This window comes from Lepidochelys olivacea, assembly GCF_965140295.1.
Source record: "Lepidochelys olivacea isolate rLepOli2 genome assembly, chromosome: 1".
In the NCBI taxonomy this organism is placed as follows: domain Eukaryota; kingdom Metazoa; phylum Chordata; order Testudines; family Cheloniidae; genus Lepidochelys; species Lepidochelys olivacea.
Window position 1 is genome coordinate 155,326,106 of NC_140411.1, and position 23,364 is coordinate 155,349,469.

The window sequence follows — 23,364 nt, forward strand, 5'->3', positions numbered from 1 at the left end:
TTGAGCCGTTGGCATCTTGTTCTCTACTGGTCCTCTCGTGGAAAGTTGCCTTCCTTGTGGCAATTACCTTGGCCAGGGTGGGTCTCTGAGATGAGAACCTTGACTTCAGAGCCCCCTTACGTGGTGTTCTTCAGCGACAAAGTTTAGCTGTGCCCAGCCTTCCTACCAAAGGTAGTGTCACAGTACCACAACAATCAGGACATTTTTCTGCCTGTCTTCTTCCCGAAGCCTCACAGAACTGATGAGGAACGTTGACTGCATATCTTAGATGTTAAACTGGTTCTGGCCTTCTACATTGAAAGAACTAAACCTTTCTGCAAGTCAGCACAGCTCTTTGCAGCAGTTTTAGTGTGTGCATAGTTGTCTAGCCAAGCGATGGCATCTTTAGTGGTGTGATGCCGTTCTTCTAGGCCACCGCTGAACCTAGTCGGCAGGCATTCATCGACAATGTGCAACATCGTCTGTGTTGCGCTGCAGCTGCACAAAGGGCTGTCACGAAGGCCCCAGCAATACTAGTTGGCTGCACAGAGACTTTGCCTGGTCCCGAACCTGTTCAACAGGGACCACTGGCAACAGGGCAGGTCAAAACCAGGCGGACAAATTGTGGTGTCAACGACAAGGGACTGGTTGGGGATTATAACAGATATCCATTCCTCTCACCAGAGTGTTTCCTCCATAACATTCTGGCGTGGCAGATGAGACCGTGATGGCAAACGTGCTGTTGGTGGTTGAAAAAGGTCATGCAGCGGTAGGCTTGAGTTGGCGCCTATTTACTTCAGTAACTTGCCAGTGATAACCCCTCGACTGATATAAAGAAGAGCAGTATTGCTTAGAACTGGAAGTCATGGGAATGAAGCCCAACGTAGGGCACCAGAGATGATGCGCATGGTGGCACGTAACTGTGTATCCATCAGTTTAGTGTGTGGCGATCGACTCCAAACTGGTGCTCGGTACTCTGCCACTGAATATGCGGTGGCAAGAGTTGACATCTGCAAAGGTGGAGCACTAGCACCCCATGACAAACCTGCTAGTTTGCTAATAAGATTGTTGCGTGTCTTAACTTTAGCTGCTGTCTTTTTCAGGTGGGCATGGTAACACAGTGTGCAGTCGAAGGTCACACCTAGCTTGACCGGTTCTACTTCATGCTTCACCTTCTGACCATTCAGATAATCATTCAGTTCTCTGTTTCTGCCGGTGTGATGAAGATTGGACAAACTGGAGACTATTTTTATGATGGTTGGTTGGAGGCGCCAAGTCTTACAGTAGCCAGCTAACTTTATCATGTCCCAGTGTAAGAAGGCATCAAGCTCGTGAAACATCCGGGCCTGGGTACTGCAACAGATGTCTGCGTAAATTAACTTTTGTGAACCTTTTGTAACAGTGGCAGACAGCATGAAAAGTCTCCTGGTGTCATCCAAGAGAATCTCGTCCTGGATAACCACCTGCATCCGGGCTTGCTATGAGCAGGCAAAGGTTCTGCCTCTGGCCATGGTGACCACTCATTCCACAGGGGCTCAAGCTTTGTCAGTGGAATTCTTCAGTACCAATTCAGGACATTTGCGAAGCTGCGACATGGTCGTCAGTTCATACCTTCACATCCCACTATGCCATCACCCAGCAGGCCAGTTTTGGAAGGGCAGTGTTGCAATCAGCACATCTGTGAACTCTGAGCCCACCTCCAGGGGTACTATTTGAGTCACCTATCTTGGAATCAACATAAGCAAGCACTCGAGGAAGAAAAAACAGTTACAAACCTTTCATAACTGTTGTTCTTGGAGATATGTTGCTCATGTCCGTTCCATGACCCGCCCACCTACCCCTCTGTCGGAGTTACCTATAAGAAGGAACTGAGAGAGTGCTGGGCCGGTGACGCCCCTTATACTGGTCCATAAGCATGGGGCTCTAGGGCAGGCCCTATGGATACCTTTAAGGGAAAAAATCTGTGGCAACAGTGCACGTGGCGCATGCACACTAGCATTGAGTGGGCATCAGCAACATATCTTGAACAACAGTTATAAAAGGTTGTTAACCATTTTTTTCTGTGACTCTTGTTTTATCTTATTGACTTTGTCAAACTTGCTGAGTTCACAAGTAAAACTTCTAGAAGTCTGGCTTATTAACCTGGAATATTAAGGTCAAGCTGTTTTTCTTCTGCTTTACCACAAAGATGTACTTAAGTTGCAATTGTGATCTGAATGATTTTAAATTGAGATATACACCTCAATTGCAACTTAATTAAATCTCTTACACTGTGGTTGGGTCAGTTTTACCAGTAGTGATGTGTCAGAAGTAAATAATACAGCCTGATTTTCAGATCTCAAGTTGAGGGTAGGACTTTAAAAACACACATTTTTACTTTTAATACAGAATTATTGAGGCACAGTAAACACAACTCCACAATGGCATGGCATTTTTAATGTCACTGCTCACAAGAAACTATATTGTCTTTAACCTGAGTTGTAAGGAGTTCACAGGTTTCTTATTTGGCTGAACTGGGCAGGGGTGCAGGGAGGTGAGAGAACAGATTCTGCATCAACTTTTGTCCTAAAGACGTCTCGTTGGAGAGACTTGTATTTAGGAAACAAGACTGTATATGGTATTCCCACACCTATCATTTTGTATACTAAAATAAGTAATTTTTTTTAGATTACTGAAATTGGCAAGATTTGTAGAAATTAATACTGTTACAAAGGGTAATATTTGATAGCTGGTATAGGATACAAAGATCATCTGCTTGGAAAATTGCTGCTTGAGGACGACTATTAGGCTGCAGTAATTCAAGATGACATTGTTCAGTACTTTTAAATGTGTGATAAAAGCCAGTTTAAAGAAGGAGTTTCTATGGGAGGCAGGTAAAGCAATGTTTAGGTCAGTTGATAAGCAGAATCTTTTTTTGGGGGTGAGGGGGGACCTCGAAAAATGGAACACAAGATGGAGATAGCACATTCATATAGGCTTAAAATGATAAACAATTAGCTATTGTTAGGGGAAAACTGAATATCATGACCATAGACATCACTGAAAAAGCCCTCAAGTATACAAAGAGAAATTAAATGAAAAAGGAAATACATGTAGTAAGTTGGCTGAAAAACCTGAGGATTAAAAACCTGGAGGCTTTTCCCCCACCATTTAAAAATGATCAGCAAAAGCTAGTTACTCTCATGAAATATGGCCAGCTTTTGATGCTCAGTAGATTAACCCCTATACCTTAGACGCTCCACAGTCTGAAGTTATTTGAAAATATCTGGAAGTAGCAGGTTTGCCACAGATCATGAGATTCATAAACCAACTTTGGATGCAGAAATTATTTAGGTGATGGTCATAGAGACAATAGCAAGCAAGAAAAGTGATAAATTTCATGGTCTTATGGCTAGCCATGTTAATTTTACAAGGAGATATTAGGAGGTCCTTCAAAGGGTACATTTAATACTGTTTTGTTAGGGAAAGATCTCAGGGCTTATCTACATGGTGCTGCAGAGCATGTTGTGGGGTGTGATTTTTAAAACACACCATGTTGCACACTAACTGGCCCGTGCAATCCTTGCTGCTGTGCACAGTCTACACAAGCTAGTTAGTGCTCAACTTTGGTGCACTTCAGAATTCGCACCCCATAGTGTGCATTGCTGCACTGTGTGTATGAGCCCTCCATCTATACAGGGTGCCACCGTTGTGGGTTCTTCCTCAGGTTGGACCACATATAATTATCAAATCATGATATAAAAATCTTAACAAAAATACTAGCTCCATGTTTCCTGTCCAAACTATTAGTTTACATACATCTGGATCAGAGGGTATGTAGGCAAGGGTAGGGTTATTAAGAGTAGGCAAGTGTTAGATAATGCTTATGCAATACTTGAGGTCAGACTAGATGATCAAAGGGGCCCCTTCTTGCCTTGGAATCTATTGAATGTATAAATCATTCATAGTGCCAAATATTAAAAAAAATTTTTGTTTGATCACTTGACTCAGAAGGTGTTGGATAGGGTGTAGTGGAATCTTTTAGTTAAAGTTTTGTTCCCCATTGGTCCTTATTTCCTTAAGTGGATTACTGGTCTTATTTCCATACCAAAAGCAACTATGGGAATTAGTAGGGTTAAGTGTTCTCTGATAGTTATATAGTGGAACTCATCAGGAGTGTCTGCGGTATCCTTTACTTTTTGCACTGGCCATGGAGCATTTTGCTCAGAAGACAGTGGATAACTGATTTGTTACAGGAATAAAACTGGAAGATGCCACAGAGTAGCACATGGGACAATATTATTTTTAATTAAATCAAACACTTCCTTAACATTATATGAAAATCATCTTTTGGGAAAATGTCTGGCTTAAACTAGCTGTATATTTGCCAGATTCAAAAAAGTCATTCTCTCAGAAAAGTGTTGTGTAAATGAACACCACATTGTATAAGGTACCTGGGAATTCAAATTTCAACCTAGAACATCTATATGATTTAAGTATCAAACTGTTACTTCATCAAACTAAAAATGATATGAAATGCTAGGAGAGCTGCCCAAATTCTTGGCCAGGGAAAATAACCATGGTCTAATGAACATTTTGCCTAGTTTATTAACATCCCCCCCGTCCACTCCCCCCTACCCCAAACACACACACACACACACACTTTCCTATAGTCATCCCAGATAGAAATAACAGGTATAGAGAGGATGATGGTATAATGTATACCACTGATTAACCAGGGTGAGAGAGCTGTTCCAAGCAATGTGTGATTTTTCTCAATCCAGCCAACTCAGATTAATTTTTTTTTTTTTGGCTTGGTGGAACTCTCATCTAGCCAAATGCTGGATCACAGTTGAAGCAGGAAGTAGCGGTAATGCGGACATTTATAGATTACTGGGATTATTAATAATTATGTCCTCCATAAATGTGTGCCTATCTGTTAGAGAACTACCGTTTAGGTTTGGGGTAGAATTAGATAGAATGAGGTTTTTTGTTTGTTTTTTTTTTCCATTGCTAGTGACACACACTGCAAATAATATAGGCTTTAACTGAAATAATGAACTTGAGAGTTTCAGAGACTTCAAGAGTCTTGAAATATATTTGTTTGGCCAGTTTACTAATAAGACATTTTGTGATTTTTTAGAAATCAAAACCAACTTTAATTGATCTGCTCTTCCAGTAACTTCCAAGTTAAGCATAATGTTTCTCCTATTTTCAGAGAAACTGTTTATTTTATAGGAAGCTAATTTGAGTGGAACCAATGGCTTCAGGATGAACAGGAAACAAACGTTCCTCTTCTCCCGCAATTTGTCAGTTTTTGGTGATCACATAAGATGATCAGAAAGAGACTTGGAATGTGGTACATTTGAACTTTCACATGATCTAATGAGGGGAAAAAAGGATTTGGTAGGCGAATGACCTTGAAAGAAAACTGGCTTTCATGTGGAAAAGAAGCAATTCTGATTTGCAGTGCACAATAAGAGAGAATGTATTTGATACTGTTTCAATGGTACCTTTTACCAACAATGTAAAAATAGATTGATAGGAATAGATGTTGGGGAGGAAAAGTGATTTTATGCATGTACATGTCCAAGTTTTAAATAATACTGGGAATGTATGTTATCCTATATTACAACTTTTGGACATTTATGATCAAACAATTAATTGATTATCCTTCTGGGGCTTCCTAGTGCAAATAGTCTCACCCATGGAAATAAGTAATGGCAAAATTCTTGCCATACTGAAGTCAGTGGGAGGTTTTTTTAGTGGGGCAGATTTCACCTAATGAATCTTTCATCTTGCTTTTTCACTTTAGTCAGTATCTACTAAATTAATTTGACCAAAATTAGAAGAACAGAAATGCATTGCTTACTATTAATTTACTACTCAGAGTACATGTATACACAAACAAATTATATTTGACAAAGTTCTTTGAATAATTAATAGGTACAATACCTGTGCTTCAGTTTAATGAATAAAGACAGAATTGTCTTTCTGCTGAAAAAACAAAACACCACAACCCAGAAACAGCATGTCCTGGATTGTGTAGGATCATATGTAACTTGTGTTACCCTTACAAATAGAAAAACATGACTATATTGGTTGCATAATGAGTCTCTAAACAAAAGTGATGTTTATGTTGTAGTGGCAAATATTGTATTTTTGGCAGTTTATAATGGTAACAGTTTTTAAAAATGAGGAAGTAACTAATTTATTGTGTTGCAGGGTTGGCTAGTAGATCTCATCAACAAGTTTGGCACATTAAATGGATTTCAGATCCTGCATGATCGTTTTATGAGTGGCTCAGCATTGAATGTTCAGATAATTGCAGCTCTCATCAAGTAAGTTCCTTAGAAAGCATAGTAGTTTTGGGATATGTTCATTGAAAATAAATGCAAGGATTTCAAGTATCATTTATTTTTTTTCTTCTGAAAAGGGGTACTGTGATCTGCTATTCAGTATTGTTTACTTGAATGTCCAGAATCTGAATTACCTTTTGTTATTTTGTTCACTTGTAAATAAACCAGTTTCCTGAACAAAATACTCTAATATCTTAATAAACGTAGCCAAGTATTCACATTACATCTGATGTTTTTTATTGTTTTTTAGACCATTTGGACAATGCTATGAGTTTCTAACGCTACACACAGTCAAGAAATACTTCCTTCCAATTATAGAAATGGTTCCACAGTTTTTAGAAAACTTAACTGATGATGAACTGAAAAAAGAAGCAAAGAATGAAGCCAAAAATGATGCTCTGTCAATGATAATCAAATCTCTAAAGAACTTAGCTTCCAGAGTCCCAGGACAAGAAGAAACAGTAAAAAACTTAGAAATATTTAGGTTAAAAATGATACTTAGGTAAGGCACTCTTTCTGTTGGAATGGTTATTTTTTTGTCTGTCTTTTTGCATTTCTTACACTTAATATTTCTTACAGATTATTGCAAATTTCCTCTTTCAATGGTAAAATGAATGCACTAAACGAAGTTAACAAGGTGATATCTAGTGTGTCATATTATACGCATCGGCATGGTAATCCTGAAGAGGAAGAGTGGCTTACAGCAGAGAGAATGGCAGTAAGTTTTTGTTCTTATTACCTGAATTAGGTTAAGACTTTTTTTCTTTAAATGCAGTAGTAATTCTTCAGAGATAGAGTAATAATGTACATTACTTTATGTGAATCCTCATTATCTGGTGTTATCCAAAGTCATGAAAATTAACTATCTTCATAATTAGTCACAGTAATTACTAGTGTGTCATAAGGGTTTTTATGCTTTGCTGTTGACATCACTATATTACCATCAGGATTGCTATTAAAATGTATTCAGAGATTTATAAGATCTGCAAAAAATTATTTTCGAAGTTGATCTTGTGTGTCAAGGTGTAGCACAATTTAAAAGAATTCTTTTTTTAAATTGAACGTAAAAATAGATGTGTACTGAAGTTGACACTTTTTTGTACCACTATAATTAGTACAGCATTAATTTAAACAAAATTACATGAGTCATTTCTCAGAGAGCAATGTTGATAATTACAAAAGAATTATTTAAACAGTTCAAATTAAATTTTGAAAGTGATTGCCCTACATGTGGGTCTTTAGTATACATCCTAATTGTTTGACCGAAAAACTTTTCGTAGAATAGTTTTGTGATAAGACTTTTATAAATTTACCTAAAGATATATTTTTATAGGTACAACGGCTCATTCTGATTTTATGTTAAATACATTCATAATCATTTTTTAAATTTAATATACAGTCCATACATTCACTTGCTTTGAGTGCTGGTTTGTCCCTGAGTACAGATTTGAGGAATCCCTGAAATAGAACCTTTATCAAGTTCCAGCATGCTGCATTTTAAGATGTAATTGCTACAGATGTTTGCTTTAGTGAGAGCGAGAGAAAGAGAGTAAAAAGTTCACATGCTCTCCGGGTTTAGTGACTTTTTTTCCCTGCTGTGAAATTCATAATCTGGAGAAGTAATGCTATGGGGCAGGATTATGCAGCGTTTGCGCTATATGTACTATATAAGTGAATAAGTGGCTCTTGACACAACTGTGGGATTAGGCATCTCAAGCAGGATTGACTCTTGTTAGAAATACTCATTTTTTTAAAAAAAAATTTTGCCAAAAATAATCTCTTTATACTGGAAAATATAAAGTACAGGTGATAATTGAAAAACCTTGTTTGTCCAAGTCTTACATGAGGTGCCAGATTGACTCTTCTAACTATATAATCAAATATAGCAACTCTGAAGGAATGGCCACCTTCTCTCATTCCTTTTTGGTTCTGGCACTCAGTAGACATTCTGCTGATGCCTCAGTCTGAACGAAAGAGCTGGACTACATTGCGTTCCTTGCACTATATCAGTGCAACCTTTGAAATCATCTTAATTTTTGTCTCCACTTCTTAAATCTTGCTTGAACTCTTTTTTTCTCTAATTCAAGTAGAAGTTGAGGCATTTAAAGAGGTGAAGCTGATTAAGGAGTACCCTTTTCAGAATATAGTTCATTCCCTGATGTTTTCCAGTGTTCAACCATCCTCTTGTTATGTAACATGCTATGCTATAAGTGTACCAATTGAGTTACAGAAAGGTTACACCTGAGTCACTGAAATGTCTTCAGTGGCTCCAAGCTACTGAAAAAATGTATCCCTGGAAAAAGTAGATGCTTAGTCTTCCCCCGTCCCCTTACACTGGAAGCTGTATGAGAATTTTTATGTTCAGATTTCACTGTTGCGCTTTGCTTGAAAAACATTTATAGTGAAGTATCCTTGTCCACTGAAGCTACAAAGCATGGGAATTATTGCTGACCTTGCCTTCAGAAGACAGCTGCAGGAAAAAAAATCTTATTTATTACAATGGGTAGGGAATCAGAATTGTATAAAGCACTGACTTGCTTTGATTTGGGGGGAGTGGTGGTATTGCATTCTAGAAATTGGAAGTGAAGTATAAATATCCTTCCCTTTTGGTGTGTGTTACCTTTATAAGAGACAGAATGATGATTTCTGGCTTACATTTTCCGTTTAACTTTAACTATCTACTTCTCAAAAACTTCAGTATTTTGAAATTGTATTTTAATTTAAAATTAGGAATGGATCCAGCAAAATAATATTTTATCAATCGTATTACGAGATAGTCTTCATCAGCCTCAATACGTAGAAAAGTTAGAGAAGATTCTTCGTTTTGTCATCAAAGAAAAAGCCCTCACTTTGGAAGATCTTGACAACATTTGGGCAGCTCAGGTAAGGAATTAAACTATTGCCCTGTCCTTAAGCAGGATTGATCTTACTTTATAGCACCTCTTTACAATTTTAAGTCAAATCATGACTTTTATTCAACATAGCAAATGGCATGCATGTTATCAAATAAGGAAGGAGGGTATTGGATTTCATGTAGACGAGAGGGTGCTTTGAGATTGTGTTGCTGGTGGTGTGCACTGGTATATACAAAAAGAAATGGGGGAGGAGATCTTGAAAACTAAATTTAGACTGCTAGGTGGACTCAAGTCCAGGATCTCAGACTGCCTTCTCAGATGTGCTACAAGTTCATTGGGCAGGACTAACTAGGCAGGAGGTAATAAATTCTAAAGGCATAGATGATAAAATGGTACGGAGGAGGGATTAATATATATTAAGCGGCGTGTGATTCTAGATTCTCTAGCCTACCAGTGGACAAGATGAGGCAATTAAAGATAATGAAGTAGTGTAAAGCATTTAAAATGAATATTTTGTCTTGGTTTTACTGTAGAGGACAAGGGAGTTTTTTGAGAGTGCTTTAATTTTCGCTGAGAGCACATACCATTTCCCATGAAATCTCGAAGGCGTGGTCTACACTGAAACGTTAAGTTGACCCAGCTATGTTGCTCAGGGGTCGGAAAAATCCACACCCCTGAGCAGTGTAGTTAGGCTGGCATAGCCCCCTATGTAGACAGCACTAGGTCAGAGGAAGAATTCTTCCAGTGAGCTAGCTACTGCTTCTTGGGGAGGTGGATTACCTATGCCAATGGGAGAACCTTGTTCGTTGGCGTCGTAATGTCTACAATGAAGTGCTATGATATTGCAGTAGCAGCAATGGATTTGTGCCGCTGTAGCATTTAAAGTGTAGGCAAGCCCTAAGAAGAAATTACTGGAGCAAATGAAGTGCAATAAATCTGAGAGCCAAATGAGTATTCTGAAGCTTCTGAAGGAAATAAAGTGTGAAACAGTGAATTCTGAACACCCGGTATATCCATAAAACTAGTGACTGTTCCTGAAAGCTTGTAGTGTCACTAGTGTTCTCATCTTTTTTTAAAAAAAAAAAAAAGACAAAAGGAAGAGTCCAACAATTACAATGCATGCTCACCTCAGTTCCAAGGAAACTGATTCAGCCTCTCGTTACAGCACTCAAATAAAAATACAGTGATAAGATCAAACCAGCACGTGTTGTGGGGTACAAGGGAAATCATGCTGCTTTAACCTGTTAGGAGATCTAAAATATTTAGCTTTCGGTATAACATTTTCAAGTGTCTCATGAATTCCTGCCAACAGAATTAGTTCATGTAGGTTTGGGGAGTAATACTGAAGTCTGCAAGCAAATACTAGTGCTCAATGGCAACAGATTGAGTTTAAGGGAAGTGTCATGAGGGGAGGGAATTGGTGTTGGGACCCCATCTTATTTTCCTTCATTAATGATCTAGAAGTGGGAATAAACAGCATGTTACCTAGAGGGTCACAGGGTTCATTGCTTCTGCAGGCTGAGCACATTGCACACACCGGGGTCTCTTTCCATTCCTTGATTCTCTCTCACCCACCTCTATTTCAGGGACTCCCTGCACCCCCTCCCTGACCCTCTCCCTCATGCAAAGGGCTCTGTTGCCCCTCCTTCCCCTCCTTCTGCTATGAGCCCGCTGATATCTCCTTTCTGCCACATGCCATGGGCTGAGTGCCCACATTCTTCTTCCCCATTCTAGGGGCACTGTGTGGGCCCCCATGCTCCCTCCTCCACCGTTCTTTCTTCATTTTATTGTCTGGAGAGAAGTCATTCATGGTGTCAATGTTTTAAACTTTATTGGGAGGATGGACAGATGGGGTGCTAGGGTGGAAGGTGTTAATGATTACCGTCAACTGGTTCTTTGATTCAAAGATTAGACAGAGAAATGCTGTCCAGTTCATTGGCGTAAAAACTCACAAGTTTCCCCACTGAAAATTCACAGATACTAAGTTGAGAGGTGTTGCAAACACCATTGAGGACAGAGTAATCCCCTCTTCTGTGTTTGTGGTGTTTATACTGTCCTTTGTGCAGTGACCTTGTGTTCATAGCTGTCCATAATGTGAAAGGCACGCATCATAAATAGTAACAAAAAGAATGAATAAGTTCAGAAACGGGGCTGAAAATAACAAACTGAGATTGACTTGGGGAAAATAATCATAAACCGATTCAGTGGGAGGAAAGAAGCTAAAAATCAGAAATGCCAAAAATAGGCATTGGCATGATAGTGGATAAATTAGATCTGAGTAGGAAAAAAGGCCAAAGCCACTTTGGACTGGTGATTGCATCTCTCTCCATATGGTGTTGGTTTAATGGCAATGAGATGTTAGCATTTAAATACATGCCACATTAATACTAGAAAGACGACAAATTGGAGGGAGTTCAAAGAAGTCCAGAGAAGAAACTGGAGGAATTGATTTAAAAAAATTGAGATTTGAATTGGTCAGCAGGGGGACACTAATTTCTAAAAAGTTTGGTCGTATTCAAATAGATTGGAATTATTTAAATTTAAAATTAGGAGTAGATTTATTGAATCAGGAAAATTAAAATTACTGAACATTTGGCGTATTCAGCAGTATGACTGCCACAGTCACTCCCTCTTTTTTTTAAAATCTGGACCATAATATGAAAGTAAAAGTCAGTGGATAAAATTTAGAACAAATATAAAGTAGTAACACTGCACACCATATAATTTTAAGATACTGAATTGAGTACTGCAAGGGGTGAAGTGAAATACTGATGCAGAGTTTACAAAATAGTGAATTTCATTACTATTAATGCATTAATTTTTAACACTGAATGAGATTGACAGTATCTCTAAATTTTGTTTGCGAAGCTTTACAATTTACAATAATGGGTTAGTCTCGCAACTCTACATATTAATTTTTTGAAACGTGTCTGCTTAAAATAATGCCATATCAAATCAGACTATTGGTTCATCTAGTCAGGAATCCTCATGCTTGATAGGCATAGAACACAAATAAGGCATCTCTTTTAGCATTAAACCAGAAAAAAATTGGTTTCTACCTTTTCCCTAAATCAAAATGCCAACAATTATTGGTTAAGCCTCTCTCTTCTCCCCCCTCAATTTCAAAAAGTCTTTATATGACACCTCTCTTACCATGGCTGTTTTCTGATGCACTGCTGATCAATGAGTAGGTTCACCTTTAGAGTGCTGTCAGCAGATTTTTAAGGAAGGCTTTCAATTAGCCATCCTCCACTACTATCTCAGGAAGACTTTAAGATACAGTATAGAAATATTGTATTGAAAATCCATTTAGACACAGAACAAAGCAGCATGATGGAATATGGATTGAAGTGCAGGACAGCTTGTTTCAGTTAGAAATTTCAATTTAAATTCTTTGCAGAAATCATTATCTTCTACATAAAAGTGTGAAAAATCGGGCAAGCTTTGACCTACAGATTATTTTTAAACCCAATCCCTCACTAACTAAGGGTATGTCTATACTACCTGCTGGATTGGCGGGCAGCTATCGATTCAGCGGGGATTGATTTTATCGGATCTAGTCTAGACACGATAAATCGACCCCTGAGTGCTCTCCTGTCGACTCCTGTACTCCAGCTCCGCGAGAGGCACAGGCAGAATTGACGGGGGAGCTGCAGTAGTCGACTCACTGCAGTAAAGACACCATAGTAAATCGATCTAAGTACGTTGACTTCAGCTACATTATTCATGTAGCTGAAGTTGCATAACTTAGATCGATATTCTCCCCCTCCCACTTCCCACCCCCCCAAGTGTAGACCAGGGCTAATTTCACCTGATATTTTAAACTTAAACTAACAAAATAAAACCAGACAATCAGGTTACACTGAGGAAATCTATGTAGTCAAAGTGGGTTATGCTTTGGTGGTGGGGTAGTAATCCTTCCTACCCATTTCAGGTAATCATCTGACAAATTTGAAGTGTTATATCTTACTATGTTTATCTTAGTATAGATAGTTACAAATGTTAATTTTGTTTCTCTGACAGGCTGGAAAACATGAAGCCATTGTTAAGAATGTACATGATCTTCTTGCAAAGTTGGCTTGGGATTTCTCTCCTGAACAACTTGATCACCTGTTTGATTGCTTTAAGGTAACACTGCATTTTTCAGCTGTTCTGTTACTGTAAATACTGAATACAGTGAACTTGCCTTTAATGTACTGGATGAAATAGATTAGTATTTTGATTGTGCATAATTTGCTAAAAGCATTTTTATATATTCAAATTACCACAGTAGAACTCTTTAAATTGTCTGTCATACTCTTTAGCAGTCTCCGCAGACAGGGGACTTCCCTTTGCATGTAGGTATGAACAGGGTTGTAACTTTTGTATACTGCTGTACTGTTTAGAGCACAGTCTGGGATATTTTCAGAATATTTCTTCTGAAATAAAACAAATATTTAGACTATGGCATAATCTACACTCGACAATTAGGCTGGTTTAACTACATTGGTCAGAGGTGTGAAAAAAGCACACCCTCGAGTAGCATTGTTAAGCCAGCCTAAGTCCGCATGTGGACAGCATTAGGTCAACGGAATAATTCTTCTGTTGATCTAGCTACTGCCCCTTGGAGAGGCGGATTACCTATGTTGACAGGAGAATCTTTCCCATTGGTGTAGGTAGTGTCTACACTGAAGCTCTACAGCAGTGCAGCTGTGCTTCTGTAACGTTTTAAGTGTAGACATACTCTACTTGTTTTATTGACAACTTGTTTATCTAGTTTCCCTTGGCTTTTTCAGCTAATGCATCTTCATTGTGTCTTCAAGCTCAGTAAATTCAGTTTTATTCCTTGAACACTATCATTTCATTCAGAAAGTAAATTTAAAAGTGAAGCTATTTATCGTTCCCTTTTTGTAGTCCAGGGTCTTGTCTTCATTTGGTGGGGGGGTGGGAAAGGGGTGTTTTTTAACTCAGTTAACTCGAGGTAATATCCTAGTGAAGATAAGGAAGTTGTAGTAATTCTTCGAGTGCTTGCTCATGTCCATTCCATATTGGGTAAAACCCACATTGGGACCTGTGCATGTGTCCCCGCTTCAGTGGTACCGATCCCCATCGAGAGGGATGTCCTGCCAGCGTTTGCCCACCCAAAGCCGTCACGCCTCAGGATTGGAGAGGAAGGCTCAGCTGAGCCCTCTTTGGTACCCACGCCAGGGGCACTGATTGAGGGACTCGAGGCGTACCTCGCTGGTAGATTGGTGCAGGCCCTCTGAGGCACGTGCCACCTGGCAAGAACTCTGGGACCAGCCCCGACCATCTCCAAGGGCCCAGGGCCGATCAGACACCAGAGACCACCAGTTGCTGGGCCATCATCGCCTGTCTCCAAGAAGGAGGTTGCCCTACTCAGGACAATCCTCCTGGCCACTGGCCTGTAGTAGCTCACGGTCCTGTTCAACGTCCCGGTGCCAGTTGAGGAGCGTGAGGCGTGGATTACCAGGTATCCACCGCAGCTCTGCCGAATGCTGTTGGTCCCCGAGAGCCCGACCAAGACAGCCTCGCTGCAGAGGGGGGCAGAGAAGCACTCCCTATCTTCACTGGCTGCAGTCACACTCTCTGCCCCCAGCCCCAGACTTGCCCTCTGTGGCCCCAGCCTTAGCCCCTTTACCCCTGTCTGCAACAGGCCACAAGCCACGGTCTATTTCCCAGCCCCGTCTTCCCTAGAGAAGGGGGCAGGCATGATGTGAAAAGTTTGGGGACCACTGCTGTAGAGGGAGACTCAGTGCTATCACACCCGATGACTAAAAGACTCCTCAGGGGTATAGTAAATCTTTTCCCACAACACCAACTCCCTACCCCCATGTGAGACCTAAACCTGGTATTGAAAGGACTGACCATACCCCCCTTTGAACCCATGGCTACCTATTCACTTACATAACTCTCAGTGAAAATGGCCTTCCTGATAGCAGTCACCTTGGCTGGGAGAAATAGTGGCACTGATGATGCATCTCCTCCTCTGCCCCCTGGTATTATTTGGAACAAGGTTATTCTCAGACCACATCCAAAATTCATTCCTAAAGCAACCTCCCCTTTTCACATGAACCAGTTGATTCACCTTCCAACCTTCTATCCCAACCCTCACCAAGACAACAGGGAGGCTATATTACACACTCTAGATGTCTGGAGAGCCCTAGGCTTCTACCTGGATAGGACGAAGGGTTTCAGGAAGCCCACTAGACTTTTCCTCTTCATTGCGGAAAGATCCAACGGCTCAGCAGTATCAGCCCAGAGCCTCTCCAAGTGTCTCTCTCAAACTGCATTAGACAGTGTTACTACATTTGCAGTCCAACCCCTCCGGATACTATTCATACACACTACACAAGGTTGGTCGGTGTCATCTGTCGCAGCCTTCAAGAATGTCCTTATCTGAGAATTTGTAGAGCAGTGATATGGCCATCAGTCGACACCTTCGCACAACATTATGTGATCAATGGGAACTTTGCCTCCGATACCATCTTTGGCTCCTACAGTACTGTCGTCTGTAACTGACCAGATTCTGAAACCCCAGCCCTCCAATAGGGGCACTGCTCGGGAGTCCTTTACATGGAGCATCAGTAGAAACACTACTTGAAGAAGAAGTTACTCACCTTGTGCAGTAACGATGGTTCTTCGAGATGGGTCCTTATGGATGCATCAAAATCCTGCTCTCCTCCCATCCACTTCAGAGTTCTTGTCAATGACTCTGAGGAGGAAATGAGGGGTGTTAGCCCGTGCACCTAACATGGTGGGGCATGAGGAGAGAGCGCACAGGTGCAGGCCTAATGGACATTGCTGCCAAAGTTCTCCAATCACCAGTGCAGGGACACAAGCACACCTACAGTGGAGCACCCATAGTGACACATCTTGAAACAGCATCATTACTGCACAAGGTGAGTAACTTCTTACTACTATGCCAATAGGCAGATCCCTAATGATATGATTTTAAAAAAAAAAAGCATTTCAAGTCTTAGTACAGTATCAGTATATGTAAATTTGGTAAATATACTGAAACTCTTGTTGTAATGTCTCACAGTGGTATAATTTTGTGATGGAATGACAGACTTCTAAATTCTGAGCTTTTGTCAGTTTGTTAAACCACTTACTTTTAACTATTTGTCCTGGAATACTAGTGTTAAGAGTGATTTCTCAGATGTTTCCTTCCCATTGTCAAGCTAACTTTTATTCAACTAAGGGCAGTATGTGTATGTATATGTACATGTCGGACATGGAAAATTCTGTATTTCAAAATATTTTATTGTATTTGTATACTTGCAACTATATGACATGCACTAGCTTTATACTGAGTGATGCTGAAATTATTCTCATAACATATTTTTATGCCAAGTGCTTTTGTGTAATGACATTCAGGAATGTTTTGGTTTTTTTTTTCTCTGCACGTTTTTGAAGGGGTGGGTTATAGTTGCTTTTAAAAGATACTGACATGCATACTTGGATCTAATAGCCACCGTTAAAAGTATAGGGCCCGATTTTTCAGTAGATCAGTAGGTACTTCTGCACCAGCAAGTTTGCGCCTGCTTTGTGGGATCCAATTCTCTGATTTGTGTGTGCAGTTGACTGGATAGATGCTTCTTTAGTCAATGTTTTCATGTAAATAAAGGATTCAAATATATATTTCAAATTTATTGAAAGTTAGAACCGTATTTACTAAATTATTCAAATGAGTACTCAGAAATTACATTAAAAGGAAAGTAAATGTTAATATCATTTGTGGCCTCTTTTAAGAAAAGGGATGTGGAGTAACTTATTTTGGGTCAGGTATGCTAGTAAAAATTTTTGTATTATCAGGCAGTCTATTGCATCAGAGAGATCAGTATTATAACTATTAAATTAAATCATTAACAAGTAACATTTGAATGATTTACTAGATGGCTTTTAATTATAAGCAGGGGAGTCTTTAGAAAGCAATAACAAAAAGCAGCCGAGGTCCACTCCATTTTGGTTACTGTTTAAAATGTCAACAGTAAATGATTTATCAGCTGTTTCAAAACAATGGAATGTATTGATGTTCATAATTAAGGAACCCTTAAACCCCAGAATTTCTTTTAATTCTTAAAAGAACTTTGTTGTACAACAGTAATCACTGAAATTTGTGCTCTTAATATGTGTCTTTTATGATTGACAATTAATTAAAAATAAATGAGGAGGTTATTTTCACAGTATTCTTTTGTAACTGGACATGTCATAATGTATAAGATCAAACGTAAAAATCTGGTGGCTTTTCATTTTGAATGAAATTCTTTGTTTACCAGGCAAGCTGGACAAATGCAAGCAAAAAACAACGGGAAAAACTACTTGAGTTAATCCGTCGTCTTGCAGAGGATGATAAAGATGGTGTGATGGCACACAAAGTATTGAACCTTCTGTGGAATTTGGCACATAGTGATGATGTACCTGTTGATATCATGGACCAGGCTCTTAGTGCCCACATTAAAATTTTAGATTACAGCTGTTCACAGGTAAGAAATTGATTGTGGTTTTATTAGGGCATAAGAACTACCATTTTGAGTCAGAGCATGGTCTGTTTTGCTCAGTATCCTGTCTCTGACAATGGCCTGTACCAGAGCTTGAGGTGGGGTGTACAGAATAGGGCAGTTGTGAAGTGATCCACTCGGTCTTCCACTCCACTTTCTGGTAGTCAGTATGGAGTTGTGTCCCTGACCGCTTTGGCTAATAGGCACTTGATGGACCTATCCTCCATGAACTTAACCAGTTCTTTTTTCAACTCAGTTGTAATTTTGGTCATTACAACATCCTATGGCAATGAGTTCTACAGGTTGTTTGTATAGTGTGTGGAAAAAGTAGTTCCTCTTGTTTGTATTAAACCCTTTGCCTATTCATTTCATCCAGTGACCTGTGGTTTTTCTATTGTGGGAAGAGGTAAATGACACTTCTCTTTTCCCTTTCTCCACGCCATTCATAATTTTATAGACTCCTATCATAATCCCTGCCTTACTCGTCTCTTTTCTAAGCTGAACAGCCCTATTATTTTTAGTCTCATTTTGTATGGAAGCCATTTCATGTCCTTAATCATCTTTGTTGCCCTTCTCTGAACCTTTTTGAGTTCTACTGTATTCTTTGAGATGGGGCGACCAGAACTGTACACTGTATTCCAGGGGTGGGTGCACCATGAATTTAGGTAGTGGCATTATGATATTTTCTGTCCATACTTCTCTGGGGTAAGCAGTCTTAGGTGCTCTGTAGCTAGACACACACCAGGTTGAATACCCTGCCTGGAGGTTAGGCCTCTGCCACGTGTTCAGCCGGATACTACTTTTCCCCCCACAGTGCGTCACTCTTTGCTGAGCAAGTCCCTAGTAGCTCTCTGGGGAGGTTCATGCCCAGTGCATTCTCCTGGGCTGCTCAGGTCCCTTGCCTGGGAACAATTTCTGTTCCTCTTTCTCTTTGAGCCTCTGCTCACCAGGGAGGCATCACTGGAAGTAGCTTCCTAACCAGGAGTCTTGGGGGTTCTCTCCTTGGAGCTTCCTGTGTTCTGGGGCTCTTGACTGAACTCTCGTAAGTCTTTATTAGGCCCATGTGTTCCTTAACTAATTAACTGCTTCACAGCCACCTGGTTTGGTTCATTCTTTTTAGCGGAGCCTGTCACAGGTAGGCTGAGTGCCTGACCTCCTCAGAGCTCAGTTACCCTATGACACATGGTAACGTGGGAGTAAGAGGTGGTCCTCAACTGAATTGGGAGGAAAAAGGCATTTCCCCGGTCAATTTTAAATTTTTTGCTTTGTTTTCTGGGTAATCCTTGACTCTTTATTGGAAGATAAAGGAGATAAATGGGAAGAACCTAATTGACCATTTATTCTTACTGATGTTTTCTAAAATAAATAGTCAATTTTTAAATCTCCCACGTTTTTACATGCCTCTAATGATTTCATTTCCCTTCTGAGTCTTTTCTATTGCTATATCATTTGTGAGATGGGTTAGTCAGAATTGAATATAATCCATTTAAAGGAGTAATACTGATTTATATGACACATTTTCAGTATTCTTCTCTATCCCTTCCTCAATATTACTTGTACCAAAGTATATATCATACTACATATTCAGTATCTGGAAGTTGCTAATCCTTCCATGTGCAGTGGCACTGAAGAATATTATTAGACCAGTCCTTGGTTTCTTCTCTTTTCAGAAAAAGATACTGAAACACTTGTTCTTTGGCCTAGTAAGGTCAAGGTTCTAAGCATGATTACCAAAATCAGCACCATTTCAGATGCACCTGTTGCCAACATCCATTATCAACATCTGGTAGTTTTTCTAGTGTACTCAAATCCTGCAACTACTTTGATTCAGGGCAGACTCCTGGCAGGTTTGTGGAGATGCAAAGGGAAAAGAACAAATTTTAAAATTCATGGAACTAATATGTAGAATGAACAAATTGCAAATTATGGATCTGTTACACCATTGAAGTCTTCTGCTGATGCCATGAGCCACTTGGACTTCCCTCTTGTGATTTGAAATTTCAGAGCTCAATAAAATTAGTCTGATAGTTCAGTTACTTGTTTCTTCTATATTTATGCACGCACATGGATAGAAAAATAAAAATGGATAAAGCAGTTTTAATTTGTTTTTGATGTATACTAAACTGTGAAAACTTGCTTTTTAAGGATCGGGATACTCAAAAGATCCAGTGGATAGATCGTTTTATAGAAGAGCTTCGCACAAATGACAAATGGGTCATTCCTGCACTGAAACAAATTAGAGAAATTTGTAGTTTGTTTGGTGAAGCACCACAGAACTTGAGGTAAAGAACTAATGTGAATGGGATAGAGTTGTGGACAATGTCCTAGTTTTTTATAAACTAGGATAGGTAATGAATTTTATATTTGTTGAAGCTTGTTTTTGCTGTTAAAATACGTGTGTGCGCGTGCGCCTGTATAAACCATTTAAAAATTATTGGATTTAAGCATTCAGGCACAAGAATAAATCATTGACTACTTTATTACTTCAGGTGTATATAGACTGTTAAACTGAGATGTTACAATCTCCTAATTACACTCTCATTGGGCTGTGTGACCTTGAGCAATTCAGTTCATATCTCTGAGTTTTCATTCTTCAGCTGTTAAATGGGGATGATCATAGAATATCAGAGTTGGAAGGGACCTCAGGAGGTCATCTAGTCCAACCTCCTGCTCAAAGCAAGATCCAATCTCCAACTAAATCATCCCAGCCAGGGCTTTGTCAAGCCTGACCTTAAAAACCTCAAAGGAAGGAGATTCTACCACCTCCCTAAGTAACACTTTCCAGTGCTTCACCACCCTCCCAGTGAAATTTTTTTCCCTAATATCCAACCTAAACCTCCCCCACTGCAACTTGAGACCGTTACTCCTTGTTCTATCACTGCTACCACTGAGAACAGTCTAGATCCATCCTCTTTGGAACCCCTTTTCAGGTAGTTGAAAGCAACTATCAAATCCCCCCCCCCCCTTTCTCTTCCACGGACTAAACAATCCCAGTTCCCTCAGCCTCTCCTCATAAGTCATGTGTTCCAGTCCCCTAATCATTTTTGTTGCTTTCCGCTGGACGCTTTCCAGTTTTTCCACATCCTTCTTGTAGTGTGGGGCCCAAAACCGGACACAGTGCTCCAGATGAGGCCTCACCAAAGTTGAATAGAGGGGAATCATCACGTCCTTTGATCTGCTGGAAATGCTTCTACTTATACAGCCCAAAATGCTGTTAGCCTTCTTGGCAACAAGGGCACACTGTTGACTCATATCCAGCTTCTCGTCCACTGTAACCCCTAGTTCCTTTTGTGTAGAACTGCTGTCTAGCCATTCAGTCCCTAGTCTGTATAATACTTCCGTTTCTCATAGTGGTAATGAAAGTATAAATTCATAGATTTTAACCTTTCTGAAGATAGAGGCCATATAATTACCTAATTAGAATCACACAGCTCAATTACCTTTGGGATTTTTGTTGATGCAAAATGACCTTTTCGGGGGAATTCTTGACTTCTTAATAAGTTGTTTAAGAAAAGCAAATTGGAGATTACCCAGAAATTTCCATTAGTTAAAATTCTCTAATTGTAACAGATTGGTTCTTTGCTTTGCTTTTTTCTATTTTATCATGCTTTTCTGGAATAAAAGAAAGTGAAAGTTTAGCCTAAATCTTTTTTATATATTAACTGTTTAATAGGATCTGTTGAAATTAACAAGCTTAGTTTCACTTACTGTGTCTCCTCATCACAAAAATATCTGACCCCTCAAAACTGAAAATTTCAGTGTGGGTGCTGAAGTTTCTGCAAACTCCAACGTTTGTGCTTGTGTATGCATGTTCCACTGTTCCTTTGTTTTACCTGAATAGTTCTGTGAGCAGGCAGAGTATTCAAATGAGTTTCAGTACCCTGTCTGCTTACAGGAATGGATAAGACTGAAAAAATTGAGGGATGATGTGCAATTTGTAACAGATGATAGCATCACTTATTTTTTGTTGATGGGTTGTCATTTTATTTGCTACTGCTACAGCTGATGTCAGTTTTGCAAAGTACTATAGGATATACTTAGCATGAGTGAACAAGAGTAAGAATAATACCATTCACATACAAAGCTTTGTGCTACCATTTATGTATTATATAGTGTGTAATAGATATTAATATGGTGTGCAATACATACATATTTGCTAACAGTGGATATTTGTTGTTCTCAGTGCACATTATCACTTGAGTCTCTGGAATTTGTTTTTCAAATCAAACTCCTAGAACAATCAGAGATGTTTGTGACAATTCATTTGAAGAACACTGCATAGAGTGTTGCATGCAATATTGATGTATGCAATCTCTATGATGATGTATCCTGCTTCCCACTTGGGTATCTGAGCCATTGGCAATTAAAGGGCTATTTAGAAAAGATAAGGGCATTGAGTTCACAGCAGGATGTTAAGGTTAAATTTAATTATCTCTCTTGCACAGGAGAGATTCTCTTCAGGGGAATGGCCTAGGTGTCATACTTAACTTGCACATGAACAAAGTTTTGAGAGCAATATAAATATAAATGCATCCAATGAAGTGAGCTGTAGATCACGAAAGCTTATGCTCAAATAAATTGGTTAGTCTCTAAGGTGCCACAAGTACTCCTTTTCTTTTTGCAAATGCAGACTAACACGGCTGTTACTCTGAAACCTATAAATACTTGGATAGTTGCTTTCACAGCAGACTTCTTACTACAAGGAAAAGGTACACCTTTTGGGAAACTTAGGGCATGTCTGTGCATACAACACTGCAGCTGTACCGATGCAGCTGGGCTGCTGCAGTACGTCTGCTGAAGATGCTCTATGCCGCCGGGAGAGCACGCTCCCATTGACTTAATAAAATGACCTCTGCAAAAAGCAGAAGCTGTTTCGGCAGGAGAGGCCCTCCTGGTGACGTAGTGCTATGCACACGAGTGCTTATGTGACTGGGGTTCCAGGGTGGCCACGCTAAGACTGCAAAGAATGAGATAGACAATCCCCAAAGCTGGAGGTTATTCTAATACTTAGATCCACCAAGCTAGCAACAAATCTGCTTCTGTAACACTTTATTGGTTACCCAGAAGCCAAAACACAGTTCCCTTAAATCAACCCAGCCTTTGGGGTCCCACCCAGACAGCCAAATCAAATATGATGAGGATTATTGAAAATCTTGTTCATCATATAAAAAGTTCTACCAATTCAAAAGGAGTGGACACATTACCCACCAAGTTAATGAATATTTCAGATCTTGCCCAAATACATGTTTACAACCAATTCTTATTAACTAAACTAAGATTTATTTTTTAAAAGAGAAAAAGTATTGGTTAAAAGATTATACTTACAGACTTGAATAAAATTCTTAGGGCAGTTTCATAGCAGCGATGGTGAGCTTCAGAGTTGCAAAGAATCAGTTGATCAGGTTTATAGTCCAGTGTCCATATCCAGTATCAGGAGAAGGAACGAGGAGTACTTGTGGCACCTTAGAGACTAACAAATTTATTTGCGCATAAGCTTTCATGGGTTAAAGCCCACTTCATCAGATGCATGCAGTGGAAAATACAGTAGGAAGATATAAACAGAGAACATGAAAAAATGGGGGTTGCCATACCAACTCTTAACGAGACCAATCGATTAAGGTGGGCTATTATCAGCAGGAGGAAAAAAAACTTTTGTAGTGATAATCAGGATGGCCCATTTCAAACAGCTGA

The 23,364-nt window shown here is 39.5% G+C and overlaps 1 protein-coding gene across 4 annotated transcripts in view; it reads left to right on the forward strand.

Moving 5' to 3' along the window:
* USP9X (ubiquitin specific peptidase 9 X-linked) overlaps positions 1-23,364 on the forward strand; it is a 204,930-nt gene that overhangs the window by 57,167 nt on the left and 124,399 nt on the right. For all 4 annotated transcript variants that reach the window (XM_084641443.1, XM_084641441.1, XM_084641444.1 and 1 more), the window contains exons 7-13: positions 6,184-6,299; positions 6,568-6,819; positions 6,897-7,035; positions 9,048-9,200; positions 13,196-13,300; positions 17,452-17,658; positions 19,819-19,955. In XM_084641443.1, the coding sequence (XP_084497569.1) occupies positions 6,184-6,299; positions 6,568-6,819; positions 6,897-7,035; positions 9,048-9,200; positions 13,196-13,300; positions 17,452-17,658; positions 19,819-19,955 (1,109 nt within the window). The remainder of the gene's footprint in view (positions 1-6,183; positions 6,300-6,567; positions 6,820-6,896; positions 7,036-9,047; positions 9,201-13,195; positions 13,301-17,451; positions 17,659-19,818; positions 19,956-23,364) is intronic.